Raw genomic sequence first — 18569 nt, 5'->3', positions numbered from 1 at the left:
TTCTACTATTCTAATAAATAAATAATTAGACATATTACATGAAGTTCTTCCTTGAAATTTACATTATAACACACTCTTTTGTTCACAGCATAAACAAATGTAAAAATTACTATGAAGTACTTGGAGTTACCAAAGATGCTGGTGATGAAGATTTGAAAAAAGCTTATAGAAAGCTTGCTTTGAAGTTTCATCCAGACAAAAACCATGCACCTGGAGCAACAGATGCTTTTAAAAGTAAAGTAAACCTTTAAAGCAATTTTACTAAGCTCTTTTTAGAACACACTTTACAGTGTTTTAAAATATTAAATTCTGCATTTACACTGGTACATTTAGAAGCCAGCATAAGTAAGGTCCTCAAAATCCTTTAAAATTTTGCTATTAATTGGTTATGCCAAGAGCCAAATAAATGCACTGTGGCTCGACAAAAGCAAAATGCCAGTTTGGGCAAAGTCCTAAGTAACTTTTCTAGATAATCATGCATGCTTTCTGGTTTACCACACACTGATAGTGTGGTGATTATACACAAGCTTCTTGTATATTACCATCTGTTTCCAAAGGAAACTAAAAATACAGATTTGCAAGTTTTTAGGGTAATAAAGGCTGTCTAGAATTGGAAAATCGCTTGGAATTTTCTGCCTTGTGTTCTTATATTTCTGATAACTGGCCAACTTTTGCATTTTCTTATATGTGGTTTTAACTAATGTGATTTTTGTTTTGTTTTGTTTTTAAGAATTAGTTTCTTTGGGCTCCTGGCTGGCCTAGTTGGAGCATGCAGCTCTTGATCTCAGTGTCATGAGCTCAAGCCCCACACTGGGTATAGAGCTTACTTAAAAAAAAATAATAATAATAATTAGTTTTTCTCCTTTTGCCTATTCCATTTTTCTTCATTTTCTTTCTTAATATTATTTCAGGGTTGGTTTGGGGTTTTTGCCAATTTAGTAAATAAATGTTATTTTATTTTTAAAATTTTGTATTTTATTACATACAGTTTATTCATAATAGTTAGCTTATAATTCACTGGAAAATGCTTATATTGTGATTGTACCTTCTTTTGAATTTGGTACTTATAGAGCCCACATCCAATGTTTTCAGTGAAGTGCTGGAGTCTTGGAATAATAGGAAGGAAATGCTAATTTTTAAAATGCTCCTGAGGCCCCTACGTGGCTCAGTCAGTTGGGCGTTTGACTTTTGACTTAAGCTTGGGTCATGATCTCAGGGTCCTGAGTTGTAGCTCTGCATCTGGCTCCATGCTGGGCCTGAAACCTGCTTAAGATTCTCTCTCTCCCTCTGTCATTCCCCGCACCTCATGCACTCTTTTTCTCGAAAAAAATAAAATGAAATGCTTCTAAAGGATAGATGATTTCATTGGTCTTTCACAAAATACTGTTTAAATTGTTTCCACCAAAACAGTTTTATATTTTGAAGGAAGTTGCCAAGTAAAATATATTCAGGCAATTATTAATATGTTTCAATTAAAGCAATTGCCAAACTGGTGCTGGTGGAGGTAAAATATCACTGTGACAGTGAGAACCTTCTCTTTTGTTTCCTTAAGTTAAGAGTGGCATGTTGAAAGTACTGAAAATGTTTCTTCTCTCAAAAACACCAACTTTAGCACGTTTCCCCAAAAGTTAAAAAATTTTTTTCACATTATGAATTAAAATCATTTAATTTAAAATTGTTGGTGTTTTTAAATAGTGGAAAACATTTAGGTAGTGAATTTTTGCATATTTGTGATCCACTATGTAATTTCAGTATTCTCCATTAATGTTAAAAATGTTAAACTGCTTTCTCTGACTCCTGTATTTAAATCATTTGGCATTATTAGTCTTGGGATAACAGTTAGTGGACCTCCCAATATTTTTACATCTTATGTATTTTGAAGAGGTGAGCAGCATAAATGTTATGCGAGCTAGACATTCAGAAGGGGCTTTTTTTTACAAAGGTGATTACGCTTTGATGTGGTACATTTCAGAGTCTAATGCCCTACTTCGCACACTAGAAACTTAATATTTATCAACATGCTGGGAGGTGGTTCATCTCTAGAGAAGAGGCTCACATTATTCAATACACAGGAGGTTATCTGTAAATCAGAATACTAATTTATTAGTCCCAAAGAGGATCAGAATAGAGAGTTGGTTGATGAGCCCGTTTTTCATTGAGTGGAAACTCTATAGAAAGCTAGATTGTAATCCACAGATGCTTGGTGAGCAAAGGTAGTTAATTAGAAAGTATTACAGTTAGTGTCATCATTCAGGAATAGGTTTCATTTATTCAGCACACAGGGTCTTAATCTTCTGAATCATCTTATTTTATTTTTAACCAATTAATCCCAACATCTGTTTTTTGGATACCAAGCTGTTTATTTTAAGCACATACTGTAGTATTTTCTTTTGTATGAAAACGGTATAGATTGATTGCTCTGTAACTCCAAAACACTTTTTACAGAAGATGGAAACCACTTGCTTTTTATTTCTTCCAAGAACAGAGAAAGAAGAGGTAATTGGTTTAGGGAGTTAAATTAGGTAAAGAGATATTTTCATTTGTGTGTGTTTTGTTTTGTTTTTTAAGTAAGCTCAGTGCCCAAAGTGGAGCTTGAACTCCTGATCAAGAGTCACATGAAAAACAACAAAACAAAACAAAACAAAACAATTGCTGAGCCAGCCAGGTGTCCTTTCATTTGTGTGTTTTGTAAAGCTTTAAAAATTAAGAGGTTGCTGTCAAGGAGGGTAGACTAAATGGACTCTTGAGTTCACGTGGCTGTTTGTTCTTTAAAGTTCTTTAAAGTTAAGATTGTAACTCAAGTTCCTCAAAGCAGGGAATATTTAAATAAAATCACATCTAGAGAGTGACTTGCACAGTATATATGAACACACTTTTAAAAAATATTTGAATGAAATGGATCCCTTTCCTTCTGTCTGACATGGATGTCTTCAAAATATACTTTGTCTCCTCTATCTTCAAAGAAAAATACTTCAAAGTATTTCAGAGACCATTTGAATAGTACGTGTGCCTGTTATACACATGAGAGTAATGACAAGGGGTGTGGTTTAGCTGTTTACATGTTTACTTGATAAATAATAATGGATCAGTTGCTATAACCTGTGTTAGGTCTGGTAGTTCAATATTCAACATCTGGGCTAGTTTTTCTAGAGATATATAATGTCTTACTCTAAGAATTTGTAATTCATTAAGGAGAGAAAAGTATCACACAGAATATTTGGAATAATAGTAATATCTAACATTTGACAAGCATTTTATAGTTTTTCATTCCTATTTTTTCATTTAATGCTTATTAAAAATCTTGTGAAATAGTCAGGGGACTAGTGTCATCTGCCTTTCTCCAGTAAGAAAATTGAGGACCAGAGAGATTAACTGATTTACCCAGGATCTCCCAGAAGACTGAATATAATTAAATACCAAAACATTGAATAAAGATATTTGAAGAAAAGCAGAAAGATAAAGTAGATTATAATCAGAGTAATTAGAGAAGCCTTCATATAATAGGTGAGAATTAAGAGATTTTTTGAACATGAGTGTGATTAGAGAAGAGAGAAAATGAAAGAAATTTGAGTATGAGAATGAGGCAAGTGATTTAAAAATCAGTGAGGACTTCCACTTTCAAGAAGATGGAATAGATATGCTTTTCGCTAATCCTTGCACAAAATATAATTAAATATTATATGTAAAACAAAATGAACATTTTAAAAAAAAAGCTTTGGAAGGTAGAAAGAGGAAGGTAAATGAGCTAAGAACCTTGGGACCCAAAAGAACTACATGGCAGTAAGTTGCTTGGGTTTTCATTTTGCCTTTTATATTAGACTAGGTGCTGGAGAAGCCTAGAACTACAACCTAGAAATACAAATAAGCACAGATAAACAATCCTGAAGAAAAGCCTACTTTCTCTAGGTAAACCAGGAAGGGGGCAACTGAGTAAGGTAGAAAATTTTTAAGTAATAACCGTCCAGTAGAGCTAAATATCAAAGAAAAAAAACGTGGTCCCACCCACACCCAGATCAGCAAAGAACCTAGCCTGTCACCCTCTCTGGGCTGTAATAAGATGCCTTGACATGCCTACCCTCTTTACTGTAGGGTAACAGAGATGATCAAGTAAGGAGCTGGTAATTCTGCTTGGTAGTAACAAGGTGTCCCTTTCCCTCCCCACTGGGCTAGTGTCATAAATGGCCTAGTGGAGAATTAAGACTTTCACCACCATTTAGAGGTAAACAAAGCCATATCCTTGTGGTGTCAATGAAGCTACCTGGGGGACAGTAATATGGCACCCCTACCTACTCTTACCAGCCACAGGGTGTCATTGGAGGCTGGGTGGAAGGCTAGGAATCTCATCTCTGCTCAGCACTAACGAGGAGCTCCTCCTTTCAGATGTCATCAGAGGCCAAGGGGGAAACCTGAACTTTTATTCCCAAGGTGGTATTTTTTCTTCCTGTACCAGAGTAATGTCAGGGAGGACAGTTAAAAACAGGAGTTTTAGGTAGGTCCAGAGTCTCATAAGAGAGCAGCTCAAGAGGGTATGTGCTATGGTGAGTGCTGTGAATTGTGTAAAACTGATGAATCACAGAACTGTACCCCTGAAACAATACGTTATATGTTAATAAAAAATCAGAAAAAAAAAATACTCAAATGACCACATTTCAGTAGAAAATCATTTGTCATACTAAGAATGAGGAAAACTTCAAACTAAATCTAAAAAGTCATAGATGTCCACATGGAGATGACAGAGAAGTTAGAAGTGTCTAACAAAGATTTTAAAGCATTCATCATAAAAATGCTTCAATGGGCAATTACAGATATGCTTTAATAAATATTGAAAAATAAGAGTTCTCAGCAAAGAAATAGAAGATCGTGCAAATAAACAAAGGGTATAAAGAATCAAATGGAAATTTTACAACTTAAAAAAACTGAACAAAAACTAAAAAAACAAAACAAAATTAAAATCTAGCAGTGAGTGGAATAACCAGTTAAATGACAGGAAAGAATCAGTGAACTGGAAAATAGAAAAATAGACGTTATCTAATCTGAACAGCTCCAGGGACAGGTGGGACTATGACAGTGTTTACTGGTTATATCATTGAGGTCTTAAAAGGAGAGGAAGAAGAGAGCATAGCTGAAAAGGTACTCAAAAATAAATAAGTAAATAAAGATTGAATACTTCTTATACTTGGTAAAAGATACAAGCTTACATAATTCAAGAAACTGAATGAACCCCAAATAGGTAAAGCTCCTAAAATCCATACCAAGACATATCATATTCAAACTTCTGAAAACTAAAAACAAAAAGAAAATTTTGAAAGAAGCAAAAGAGAAATTACACCTTACCTGTGGGGGAAAAACAGTTCAAATGAACAGTGAATTTCACATTAGAGACCTTGCAGGCCAGGAGACAGTGGCCCATTTTTCAAGTTTTCAGCCTTTTGTAAAAAAAGAACATTTGTCCAGAATTGTATACCCAGCAAAGACATCCTTCAGGAATGAAGACACAATCCAGACATTTCATACCCTAAAAGAAAACTTCTCTAACCAAAATAAAACAGTAAAAGAAGAAATCTTGAAATATAAAAAAGGAAGAAAGAATGTGGTAAGCAAAAATATGGGTAAATGTAATGTATTTTGCTTCTCCTTTTGAATTTCTCAATTGTTTGACATTTGAAGCAAAATTTTAACATTGTCTGATATGGTTCTAAATGTATGCCAAGAAAATATATAAGACAGTTATGTTATAAATTGGGAGGGATAAAAGAAAGTAAAAAAAAAAGGTAAGAGTTTCACAGTATCCTTGAACTAGTAAAATGATGACAGCAGTAGGCTGTGAAAAGTTGTGTATGTGTAATATAATACCTAGAACAACCATTAAAAAGTTATACAAACAAATACACTCAAGAAATACTGGATAAATCAAAGTGGATTTAAAAAAAAAAAACGTTTAAGTAACTCATAGGAAGTCAGGAATAAAGGAACAGAAAACAAAAAATAAAATGGCAGACATAAACCCTAATTTATCAGCAACTACGTTAACTGCAAATGATGTAAATATGCCAGTTAAAAGACAGATTGGCAGGGTGAACTTAAAAAAAACAACAACATGACTATGTGTTATCTGTAAGAAACTCATTTCATTTATAACAATATAGATAGGCTGAAGGTAAAGAGATGGAAAAAGATGTATCATGGAAATGTCAATCAAAAGAAAGCAAGGGTGGCTATATTAATATTAGATAAAGGAGACTAAAAAAGTTACCAGAGAAGAAATTATATTACGATAAAAGGGTCAGTCCTTCAAGAAGTCATAACAGTATACATGTGTTCACATCAAAAAAACAGATGTAAAATATGTAAATCAAAAGCTGATAGAACTGAAGGAGAAATAGACAAATTCATTATTATAGTTGGAAACTTCAACACCTATCTGTCAACAACTGATAAAAAAAGATTGACAGAAAATTAACAAGAATATGGAAGAATTAAACATTGTTTCCCAACAAGATCTAATCAACATTTGTAGAACACTCTATCCAACAACAGGAGTATAAATTCTTTTCAAGTGCTCATAGAACATACTTCCAGATAGAGCATATCCTGGGTTATAAAATAAACCTCCACCAAGTTAAGACTGAAGTCATACAGTATGTTCTCTGACCACAATGAAATCAAGGTAAAAATTAATGACAGAAAGATAATTGGAATATGTCTAATCACTTGGAAACTGGACAACACACTTCTAAGTAATATATGGGTCAAAGAAGTCTCAAGAAATGTTTAAAATAATACATTAATCTGAATAAAAATGCAGCATATCAAAATTTGAGGGGAACAGCAAAAACAATGTTGAAAGAAATCTTTAACACTAAATGCATATACTAGAAAAGAGGAATGGCCCTAAGTCAGTCATCTAGACATCTACCTTTTTATATTTAGAGATATTAACTACATTTCTTTATACTAGCTGAATATATAGATACAAACTAAAAATGCATTGCCATTTATACATATACACAAGAAATACTTAGTTGTAAATTTAACTTACAGGATTTTTGTGCTGAATGCTATAGAATATTAGTGAAAGAAATCAGTGATCTAAATGAACAGAACAATATATCATGTTCATGGATTGGAAGACTCAGCATAGTAAAGATGTCAAGTGTTCTCAAATTGATCTACATATTTAACACAATTCCTACCAAAATCCTAGGAAAACTTTTTGTAGATAAAAACATGTTTATTCTAAAACTCATGTGGAAAGATAAAGAACCTGAATAAATAAAAGTAATTTATTAAAATAATGCAGTAGGAGTCATCAGTTTACCTGATTTCAGGACTGACTTTATAGCTACAGTTATCAAAATAGTATAGTATTGGCAGAGGGATAGACAAATAGATAAATAGAAAGGATAGGGAACCCAGATATGGACCTATACAAATATACCCAGCTTATTTTTGACATAGGTGCAAAAGCAATTTAATAGAGGAAAGATAGAATTTTCAACAAATAGTTTTGGAACAATTAGGTATTCATAGGCGAAAAACATTAACCTTGACCTGAATGTTATGTTTTTTATTCCAAGAATGAACTTGAAATGAATCATGAAATATACACTTTTTAACTTTTAGCAAAAGTCATGTGAGCAAATCTTTAGGGAACAAATCTTTTGGATTTTGAGCTAAACAATAATTTCTTATACTTAACACCAAAAGCACATTTCATAAGAGGAAAAGTTGGTAAGTTGGATTTCATTAAATTTTTTTTTTTTAGTTTGCTCTGCAGAGACCTTATGAAGAGGATGAAAAGACAAGTAACAGAGTGGGAGAGAATATTTGCCAAACACATATCTGAAAAGGACTAGTATCTAGAATATATAAAGAACTCCCCAAACTGGAAATTTAAAAAACAGACAATTCAGTTACAAAATGAGTGAAAGACATTCCACTGAAGATTACATACAAATGAAAGATAAACAATGAAAATATTTTTAACATCATTCATTAGCCATTAGAGATAATGTAAAGTAAAACCCAAAGCGATATCCCTATGTACCTATCAAAATGGCTAAAATAAAAAATAGCAATACCACCAAATAGCTGATATGGATGTAGAGAAAAAGTACCACTCATATATTGCTGATGGGTTGTAAAATGACACAGTCACTCTGTAAAACAGTTTGGCAGTTTCTCAAAAAACTAAATAGTCAGCTACCATACAACTTAGCAATTGCATTCTTGAGCATTTAACCTAGAGGTAAAAGTTGATGTTTATACATAAACCTGTACATGAATGTAAATAGCAGTTTTATTCATAATACCAAAAACTAGAAACAAGCCAGATGTTGTTCATTGGGTGAATGATGAAACAAACAATAGTAAATTCATTGTTTGGGATACTACTCAGCAATAAAAAGGAATCAATTACAGTAGGCACCCCCCTTTTATTTGCAGAGGAAATGTTCCAAAACCTGCAGTGGATTCCTGAAACCACAGATAGTACTGAACCCTGTATATACTGTGTTTTCTTCTTATACGTACCTACCAGGGATAATTTTTAAATTAGGCACAGTGAGATATTAACAATAATAACTAACAATAAAACACAACAATTAGAACAATATACCATACAAAAAGTTATGTAAAATTTCTCTCTCTCTCACAATATCTTATACTTCATTCACCCTTGTGATGATGTGAGATGATAAATTGCCTACATGATAAGATGAAGTGAGGTGAATGATGCAGGCATTATGACATAGCATTAAGCTACTATTGAGCTATGGATGATAGGTCAGAAGGCGGATCATCTGCTTCCAGACTATAGTGAATTAAGGGTAACTGAAGCCATGGATTGGGGGTGAAGGCGGGGATTACTATTTTGGCTTACATAACAACTTGGATTGATCACCAAAGAATTATGCTGATTGAAAAAACCCAATCCCAAATGGTTTCATTCCAATTGTATGTTATATTATTTTATTTGTATAATATTCTTGAAATGCCAAAAATACAGAAATAGAGATTAGATTAGTGGTTATCAGGGGTTAAAGAGGAGATGAAGAGGGAGAAAGTGGGTGTAGCTATATGAGAGCAACAAGATGACGATAATGGAAATGCCCTATATCCTGATTATATTAATGTCAATATCCTATTTGTGAGAGTAATTTTACAAGAAATTGCCACTGGAGAAATTAGGTAACAGGTACAGGGATGTCTATATTATTTCTTACAACTTCATGTAAATTTAAAGTTACCTCAAAATGAAAGTGTAAGAAAAAAGAATATGGTAGAAGGTACTTTTGGCAAAGTAAGTGATACTGAAGTAGAAATGTATTTTGTAAAGGTTTTTGAATGCCAAATTAAATTTTGGATTTAATTTTTTAGGTTATAAGGAACAGAAAAAATTTTTGATTACAGGTGTCACACAAAGTAAATGAATAGAAAATGACTTTAGTCACTGTAGATAAAATAAATTCTCTTGCATATATGATTATGGATTATAACAATATTTCATATAGATCTTCTAAAATATCTTAATGTTTGGAAGTTATTTTTTTAAATAGAAAAATTAAAACCTTAAGACCAATATATCAGTAGTTTAAAAAGTAACACATTGTGAAATTACCTGGAATATTCTACTTAGTATGTAAAGGTGAATCCTAAAACTGATATTATTGGAAGTACAACTCTTCACTACAACAGATTGACAGATATGCTTCTTTTTTGGGTATTTGTTAATACCCTGGTGTTGTTTATAAGTACATTGTTTGGATCTCTGATCATGCTTTCCCATTAGAGCAATATTATAAATGATGGTTATGTTTCTGAATCCTAGATCTGTTTGAGAATCTAAAGAAAGCTTTGGACTATCTCAGATAAATAGACCATCGAACTAATTTTTCATACATTGGGGTCCACAGACCACCTAAAAGCTATCTCTGAATGCCAGGTTTTAGAATCGCCATCAGAAGAAAAGTTCCAGAGTATATGGGTATAATTAATTTCATTGTGTTACATAATCATCCAAAAACAACTACCTAATGAGTGTCTATTTGCTTGTACAGTACCTATGGCAGCTACCACATGGGATCCAAAAAGTATTTTTAAAATATCTCTTATTACAAAAGGTTTGCAATCTACTTTAAGAAGTAAGCTATATTTATGAAATGATTATTAGAAGTGTCAGAATGAGAATAGGGTAATTTCTACTTTTAGATCAAAGCACTGCAACTTTTGTAAATAGCCTCAAGAAGACATTTTGAAAATCAGTGTACCATTGCCTCTTTTGAAAATGGGAGTATAAGATGGGAAATAGAATTCTTTACTATAAATGAATTATCACAAAACTAGCAAAATGAGATAGTAATTCTAAAAACTATCTGGATCCATTCAAAAGCAAAATCATACTTTTTACTGGGCCATGGGGATATTGCAGGGAAAACATAGATACCCTCCCTACCCTCATGGAGGTTACAGTTTAAAGAGGAGTAAATTGTTAATGAATAAAAGAAAAAGTAGCTCACTCTGGGCTAGAGTGTACAAAAACAGTTTTATAATGTCAGTTGAATAGAGTATACCTACTATGCTAAAAAATTTTTGACCTTGAACAAGTATCCTAACCTTTTTGAATCTCAGGACGCTCATTTGTAAATTAGGAACAGTAATGAATACTGTAATAACATATTGGGTTCAGAGCCTGGCACTTGGTAGCTACTGTAATTATTATTGGTTTGAATAGCACTAATGAATGACCAGATTAGTATATTCAAAAGAAATAGGGTATTAAAGGATGTAGCAAAATAGTAAGAAAACAAGATAAATGTTCCTTTATGTTCAAGATATTAGGGAGACTTACCAGTTTCCTGTAAAAATTTGTATTGGGAGGTAATAACATGTGTAATTACAAGCAATGTATAAATTTAATGTACAAAGCTAATGTATAAACCTTTTTTAAGGGGGGAAGAGGCAGAGGGAAAGAGAGAGAATTTTTTTTTCAAAGATTTTATTTATTTACTTGAGAGAGAGACAGTAAGAGAGATCATAAGAGGGGAGAAGGTCAGAGAGAGAGGCAGACTCCCCATGGAGCTGGGAGCCCAATGCGGGACTCAATTCTGGGACTCCCGGATCATGACCTGAGCTGAAGGAAGTTGCTTAACCAACAGAGCCACCCAGGCACCCTGAGAGAAAGAATCCTAAACAGGCTCCACACCCAGCATGGAGCCTTCTACAAATCTTAATCTCGTGAGATTATGTCCTGAGCGGAAATCAAGAGTCTGATGCTTAACCGACTGCATCCTCCAGGCACCATTAATGAATAAACCTTTAAAAGAAATTGTTACTATTTTACTATTTTCTTGATTAGACTGAAATAGGATTTGTTTTGTTTTACTTTGTTTTTTGATTAATATGACAGTAGCTTTTATATGGGGAAGTCTTTTTATGATAAAAAAATCTTTGCTTACCAACCATAACTCTTTACCTTTTCAGAAATTGGAAATGCTTATGCTGTTTTAAGCAATCCAGAAAAACGAAAGCAGTATGACCTCACAGGCAATGAAGAACAAGCATGTAATCACCAAAACAATGGCAGATTTAACTTCCATCGAGGTTGTGAAGCTGATATAACTCCGGAAGACTTATTTAATATATTCTTTGGTGGTGGATTTCCTTCAGGTATTTTAATGTTAGTTGTAAATAATATATTTTATGAAACTAGAGATTCTCACCTAGATTATTTACCTTCTCCCCTGCATTTCATACACTGTTAATGATCCCCTGATGATTTTTCATGAAGGTAGAAAAAAGTGTTAGGCTTACTACCTTTACTGTGAGTTTACCTTTTTTTGAGAAAATGTTTTATCTTTTGAAAAAAATAAAGGAGTACAAATATTCTCTATTTTATATAAAGCTGAAGAAAGGATGTATAAGTAGAAAATCCACTGGCAGTGTCTTATTTAAATGCTATTACAATTACAGGAGGTATCCTATACCCTAGATGAAAATTTGACTTTGGTTCTCTGAAGATCTGTATAGATATTTCATTCATAACATTATAAATTGCTAATTTGGATGTATTTGGAGGTACTTCCCATTGAAATATTAAAAAGTCCGATTCATGGGTTATATATAAAGTACATGGGTTTTCAAAATTATATTAAGAGAGAAATAATTAGTTGAACTAGGCTATCAAAGTAAAATACTGTATAGAGGTACTACTAAATGAATTGATTTTATACTACCAGCATAAGTTGTATTGAACCCTACTTATATTTACTATGAGTTCTGTGAAAATTAATTTTCTTTCAGAATAGCTCCTATAAGATAGTTAAAATTATAGCTCCAGTCATGTTTACAACATTTATTTAAATGCTAAGTTTTAAACACTCGATTTAAAATTCGGAGAATCTTTAAGAATGTAGCAATATACTTTGGTCTGATGGCCCTGTCTAAATATTATTGAGAAAGATTATGGTCATTGATATGGCATTTTGTAAAGCATCCTTGAAGGGAAGAGAATGTGTAAATACAAATTAATGACTGAATAATATAATATAGCATATATTTTGACATATTAGGATATATAATTCTCACAGAAAAATTAGAGTAGTAATTTTGACGGAAAATATGCTAGGAATAATCAGAAATCCTCAGGTAGTAGTTAATTTTGAGTTACAGTTCTTTTGTTTGTTAAAATTTACTTTGTGTCAATATTTCTGATTGCTCACCTTATTTGAAAACAACCTGAAAGTCTATCAGTAGCAGAATGTTTGAATAAATCGTGGTCTATCTCCACATAGTATATTGTATGAATATATTATACTCATTTTTTTTTTAAGATTTTGTCTACCTATTTGACAGACAGAGATCACAAGTAGGCAGAGAGAGAGAGGAGGAAGCAGGCTCCCCTTGGAGGATAGAGCCCAATGCGGGGCTTAAACCCAGGACCCTGGGATCACGACCTGAGCCAGAGGCAGAGGCCTTAACCCACTGAGCCACGCAGGCGCCCCTATTATACTCATTTTTTTTTAAAGTCTTGATTTCTAGAGGTTTTGTGATTCATTGATAAATGAAAAAAGCAAATTTTCAGAGTGATAACTCAAGAATTGTAAAAACAACCAACCACAACAGAAGTCCTCTATGGGTGCAATATTAGGCAGGAACTCTTATTCATGGTTTCATGAAGAAAGAACTTCTACTTTTTAATTTTTTTCAATTTTTTTAAAGATTTCATTTACTATTTACTTATTTGTCAGAGAAGGCACAAACGGGGAGCTGCAGGCAGAGGGAGAAGCAGACTCCCCACTGAGCAGGGAGCCCCATACAGGGCTCCATCCCAGGACCCTGGTATCGTGTCCTGAGCCAGAGGCGAACGAATATTTAATGAACTGAGCCAAGGTGTCCTAGAACTTCTACTTTTTAAAAATGTTTATTTAAATCCTAGTTTATTAACATACAGTGCAATATTGGTTTTAGGAGTAGAAGTCAGTGATTCATCATTTACATACAAGACCCAGTGCTCATCACAAATGCCCTCCTTAATACCCATCACCCACCCACCTTCTTCCATCAACCACCCACCTCCCTCCATCAACCCTCAGTTTGTTCTCTATCATTAAGAATGTCTTGTGGTTTCTTTCCCTCTCTCCTCCCTGCTCCCCCCACCCCACTCCCATATCTTCTTCTCTTTTGTTTCTTAAATTCCACATATGAGAACTTCTACTTTAAAGGAAGCAAAGTCTGGGAAGAATCATTTTTGTTTCCATCCCCCCTTTACTCACACGAGAGAAGGGCAGTAAGCATTCACTACTCAAACATGCATTGTTTTAGTAGTTTAAAAAAGTTAAATAAAAATGTAAAAGAAGGGGCACCTGGGTGTGTCAGTCGGTTATGCATCTGCTTTCGACTCAGGTCACCATCCCAGGGCTCTGAAATTGAGCTGCGTTGGGCTCCCTGCTCAGCAGGGAGTCTTGCTTCTCCCTCTGCCCCTTCCCCTGTTCATGCTCTCTTTCTTGCTCAGTCTCTCTCAAATAAATAAAATCTTTAAAAAATGTAAAAATGTAGAAGAAAATATGATTTTTCTGATCACAGTTGCTCTCCTTAATTTAACCTTTTAATTTTTTAGGTAGTGTACATTCATTTTCAAATGGACGAGCTGGTTATAGCCATCAACATCAGCATCGACATAGTGGACATGAAAGAGAAGAAGAAAGAGGAGATGTATGTTTATGATATGATAAGAAATCTCAAAATGGCAGATTTCTGCTCAGCAAAAGCAATTAGAGCTGTCTGAAAATAGGACAAGTTGTTTTAAAAGAAAATAATGAGTGTTCTCATGCCAGATGTATTCAGTAGAGACTAGACAGTTTTTAGGGATATTGAGGGAGCAGGGGTAGAAGTCTAGGTACGGGGTGGTGGGCAAAATGATACCTCTGAGTTTGTTGTTCTATGATTCTGATGAAAATACTCCTGCAGTATGCATGCTTTGAAGGTCTCATTGTTGGTCCTAAAACATTTAGAACTAATACTGAAGAACTTCAGTTGGAAGTTACTTTCCTTGTTCTAATGTGGTTATACCCAGCTGCATATAGCTCTTAAATTACATGGAGTAGAAAGAAGCTAAATGGAAAGAACACTGGACCGGAAATTGAAAGGCCTGGCCCTAGCTCTGCCACTCATCTGCTTCCGCATATCACCCTCAAAGTCAAGGGAAGAATAGTTTTGCAAGAAAGACAGAGAACTTCCTCATCTGTAACATGAGATCAGTTTATGTCAGTGTTTTCCAAATTGGGGTCTCTACATAAAGCACATGGAAAGTGGTATTTTTAAGAATCACTCCAGGAAGCTGGTGTGATCAGGCAGATTTGAAAGCACTGAACCAGATGATCTCAAATGTCCTTTCTGTCTCTAAAAATATATGACAGCTGTTAGATTATTAACAACTACAACTATATTACAATTTATTATTTTTTTATGATTTTTTTGTAGGGCGGTTTTTCTGTGTTTATCCAACTGATGCCCATTATTGTATTGATCCTCGTGTCATTATTAAGCCAACTGATGGTCTCTAATCCTCCTTATTCCTTATATCCCAGATCGTAAGTAGCTAAGTGAATTTTTTTAAAATTGTTTTTTATCTAGCTTCCTTTAAAGGGCCTTGTGTTCCTTCAACTTCTAAGTAATCTTCTATTACTACAAGTATACCAGATTTTAAAATTTCTAATTTGAAAAATAGTTACTCAAGTGATAAGTTTGTATTATGATGTTAGTTACATTTCTGTTCCATGTGGATAAAGACAGAAGTACTATTTTTGAACCTGATAGCAATTTAATGTGATAGGTAATATGTTGAAATCAAAGGCAAAAAATAGTTTAAAGGACAAAAATACTTCAAAGACAAAAGTAGGATTGTAATTGATGTTATATAGATATATATCATTGAGGAGTAAATTACTTCATTCTTTTCTTTATAAAATATTGGTTAAAGACAGGCAAATATTACTTTTTGTTATATGAAGTATTTTTCTACAATATACTTATATATAAGAGATCAGGACAAAAAGGAAATTTAACACAATATGCATTCTAGAAAACTTCAGTGTAATACGGTGAACATAAAGGAAACTTGATAAAATCATACTGTCAGTGATTTTACAGATTTTACAGTGATTTTACAGAATGGCCTAAAAATGAGAAGTAACTTTTTATTTCTAAGTAAGATTTTTATTAAATAAAAATTGAAAGAACTTAAAAGGACCATACTATTTTAAAATATGATTACTTTTTATGACATTGATGGTGGTTTTAGGCAATTCAAAATAATGTAAATAAATGACTACCAATATTAACTTTTTAATTATTTTTAATTGTTTTTGTTAGCTTGGTTTGTAGTAGTAGGATCAGAATATGCAATTTTAATTAAAAAATAATGATCAAGCATTTCTTTTACAGTGGATCAGGACAAACTATTAAAATGCAAACAGAAAACTTGGGTGTCGTTTATTATGTCAACAAGGACTTTAAAAATGAATATAAAGGAATATTATTACAAAAAGTGGAAAAGAGTGTAGAAGAAGATTATGTGACTAATATTCGAAATAATTGCTGGAAAGAAAGACAACAAAGTAAGTTTATGAGATCTTTAACATTTAGAAACTCGATCAGAGTCTTTGGAATTGATTATTGTAGATTTCCCTACTCAGAAAATGTTCTAGAATTGCCTGGCATCATAATTGGAGCTCAGTACATCAGACAGCATGTTTTGTATGGCCTTGTAACAGTATTTGGCACATAGCAAGCTCTTAGTCAATGGTATTTGTGGTGTTGTTATCAATAAATATTTGGTTGAGTAAATGAATAATACCATATTGTATTTAAGGTGTTGTCAGTTGTAACATGCATCATTATTTTATGTACCACTAAGAAAAAAAACTCTGGCACATTAGCTATGTCATCAGTTTTAATATGAATCCTGTTTCAGAGTAAAGTTTGAAACTCTTCACTAATTTAACTTAAACATTTAACACTTAATATATAATGAGTTCTGTTGACATTCCATTTTCTTTTATTTATTCTGTACATGACTGCGAACACGTGGTGAATTTGTTTAGCCTTTTCTAGCCTCAACTTCCATAACTTAAGAAGCAGTTCCACCTATAAAAGCTTGACCATTAGAATCTACAGAGATGCTGCATATGAAGCTAGTATTGTTATGGTTATTATTTTTCTGACTTATAAATAATAATGTAGACAGTATACTGTAAACTTCAGAATTAAACAAACTGAAGTTGAATCCTAGCTCTGAAATTTTTAGCTGAGTGATTAGGGCCAAATATTCTAACTTGTTTCTTTATTCCCTCAGGTGTAAAATGGATGATGATGATGAGTGGGGGGAGGAAATAACTGTCATTTATATAATACCCATTGTTTCAGTGACTGTCCTAAGCACTTTATATATATTAACTCATTTAATCTCCACAATAACACAGTAAAGTTATACCCATTTTAGATGCAAGGAAACTGAGGCAAAGAGAATTTAGTAACTTGCCCAGGGCCATAGAGGTAGTCCATGATTCAAACAGTCCATTAGTCTCCAGAATCCAGGCACTATGCCCCACAGTTTTCTCAGTAATACCAAACTTTATGGTTTGTTGTGAAAATTAAATCAGACAATAAAGTGTTCCACATGTAGTAAAATGCCCAAAAATGGTAATGGTTATCTTCTCTCATCCACTAGCAAAAATTCGATAAAACATAGTCTTTGTATACTTCCAAGAAAGTTCTTATCGCTGGCCTTGGTTTCTTCATCTATGTTCTATATAGTGGCAGTTAGAAGAGATACAACTTCCTTGGTGTCTCAGGCTCTGCGCCTGTTAAGTCAGGGTGTTCTCAGTGTGGAGAATGTTACATTAGACTAGTGGCTTTCAAAGGGGAGTGGTTTGCCTCTGTTTCACATTACATCTGATAATATCTGGAAACTTTTTGTGTGTCAGCACAGGATGGGGGTGGAAGAGATTATTGCTGGCACCTAAAGGCTAGAGGCCAGGGTGCTGCTAAACATCCTAAACATCCCACAATCCACAGGATAGCCCCCACAACAAAGATATGTCTGGCCCACAGCTGAGGCTGAGGAACTGCGTTAGCAGAAGGTCTTAAAGGCAGTGAATGCCAAATCTTTCTTACTTCATTTCATTTCGTTTCATTTTACTTTTTGGTGTCTAGTGCCTTACACAATCCTTGGCACATCATAGGCAGGTGGTAAACTTTCGATGGATATATGAATAATTAGGTGAAGGATTAATTCATTCATAAGAACGAATACATGAAAGACTTGCTTATTTTGTGTCAAAAGAATGACTAACACATTAAAAATAATACCTTTTGAATACAAATTTTAATCTTCAGCCAAATAGCGGCAATTTTTGGATTATGCATACTTAAATCCTATTACCTTAAATAATTGGGACATTGACTATATAAATAGGAAAGAGGGAAAAGATATTCATGTTTATGGAAGATAGTATAATGTTATGGCCAAAGTGCAGGCTCTGAGGCTGCCTTGCAACATAAGATCCTGGTTCAACCAACATGTTACCTAAGACAAGTTAGTTAACCTCACTATATCTGACTTATGTCATCATTAAAATGTGGATTGCAACAGATAATACACGTTACCATTTGGCATAATATCCTGCATCAGTAAGTGTTCAATATTATTACTTACTATAATTAAAATTTTTTTTCTACCCATACTATAAGCCAAGTGTTTTTGCCTGGTATACTTTAATCTTTTAATCATTTGGCAAGACTGGTGTTAATATTTCACAGACTTTCAATCTGTGTTCTGTTTACTATACAAGCTATCGACAGCTATATTGTACACAATTATATGTGTGTTTTTTAAAGTTACTATCAGAAGTTTTAACTAAATCTGATTTTATTAAGTCATTATTTATAAAATAACTTGCTTATATTCAACAATGTCAGTGAAACAAGACATAGCTCTTAAAGACTAAAAAGAAAAGACAACTAAGTACAACAGTTGATCCTGCATTGGATCATGGATGGGGAGGGGAGGA

The 18569-nt window shown here is 33.4% G+C and overlaps 1 protein-coding gene across 8 annotated transcripts in view; it reads left to right on the top strand.

Moving 5' to 3' along the window:
• The window catches only part of DNAJB14 (DnaJ heat shock protein family (Hsp40) member B14), a 48396-nt gene that overhangs the window by 23767 nt on the left and 6060 nt on the right, over positions 1–18569 (top strand). For 6 of the 8 annotated variants that reach the window (XM_032332988.1, XM_032332986.1, XM_032332989.1 and 3 more), the window contains 5 exons: positions 89–234; positions 11482–11667; positions 14117–14211; positions 14980–15089; positions 15943–16115. In XM_032332988.1, coding sequence (XP_032188879.1) covers positions 89–234; positions 11482–11667; positions 14117–14211; positions 14980–15089; positions 15943–16115 — 710 coding nt within the window. Of the gene's footprint in view, positions 1–88; positions 235–11481; positions 11668–14116; positions 14212–14979; positions 15090–15942; positions 16120–18569 lie in introns of those variants that run through there. The other 2 variants (XM_032332987.1, XM_032332994.1) reach the window with 2 other exon arrangements.

The sequence above is a fragment of the Mustela erminea genome, chromosome 2 (assembly GCF_009829155.1).
Source record: "Mustela erminea isolate mMusErm1 chromosome 2, mMusErm1.Pri, whole genome shotgun sequence".
Taxonomy (NCBI): Eukaryota; Metazoa; Chordata; class Mammalia; order Carnivora; family Mustelidae; genus Mustela; species Mustela erminea.
Note: the sequence above shows the minus strand (reverse complement) of the source record. Positions and strands in the feature narration are given on the sequence as shown.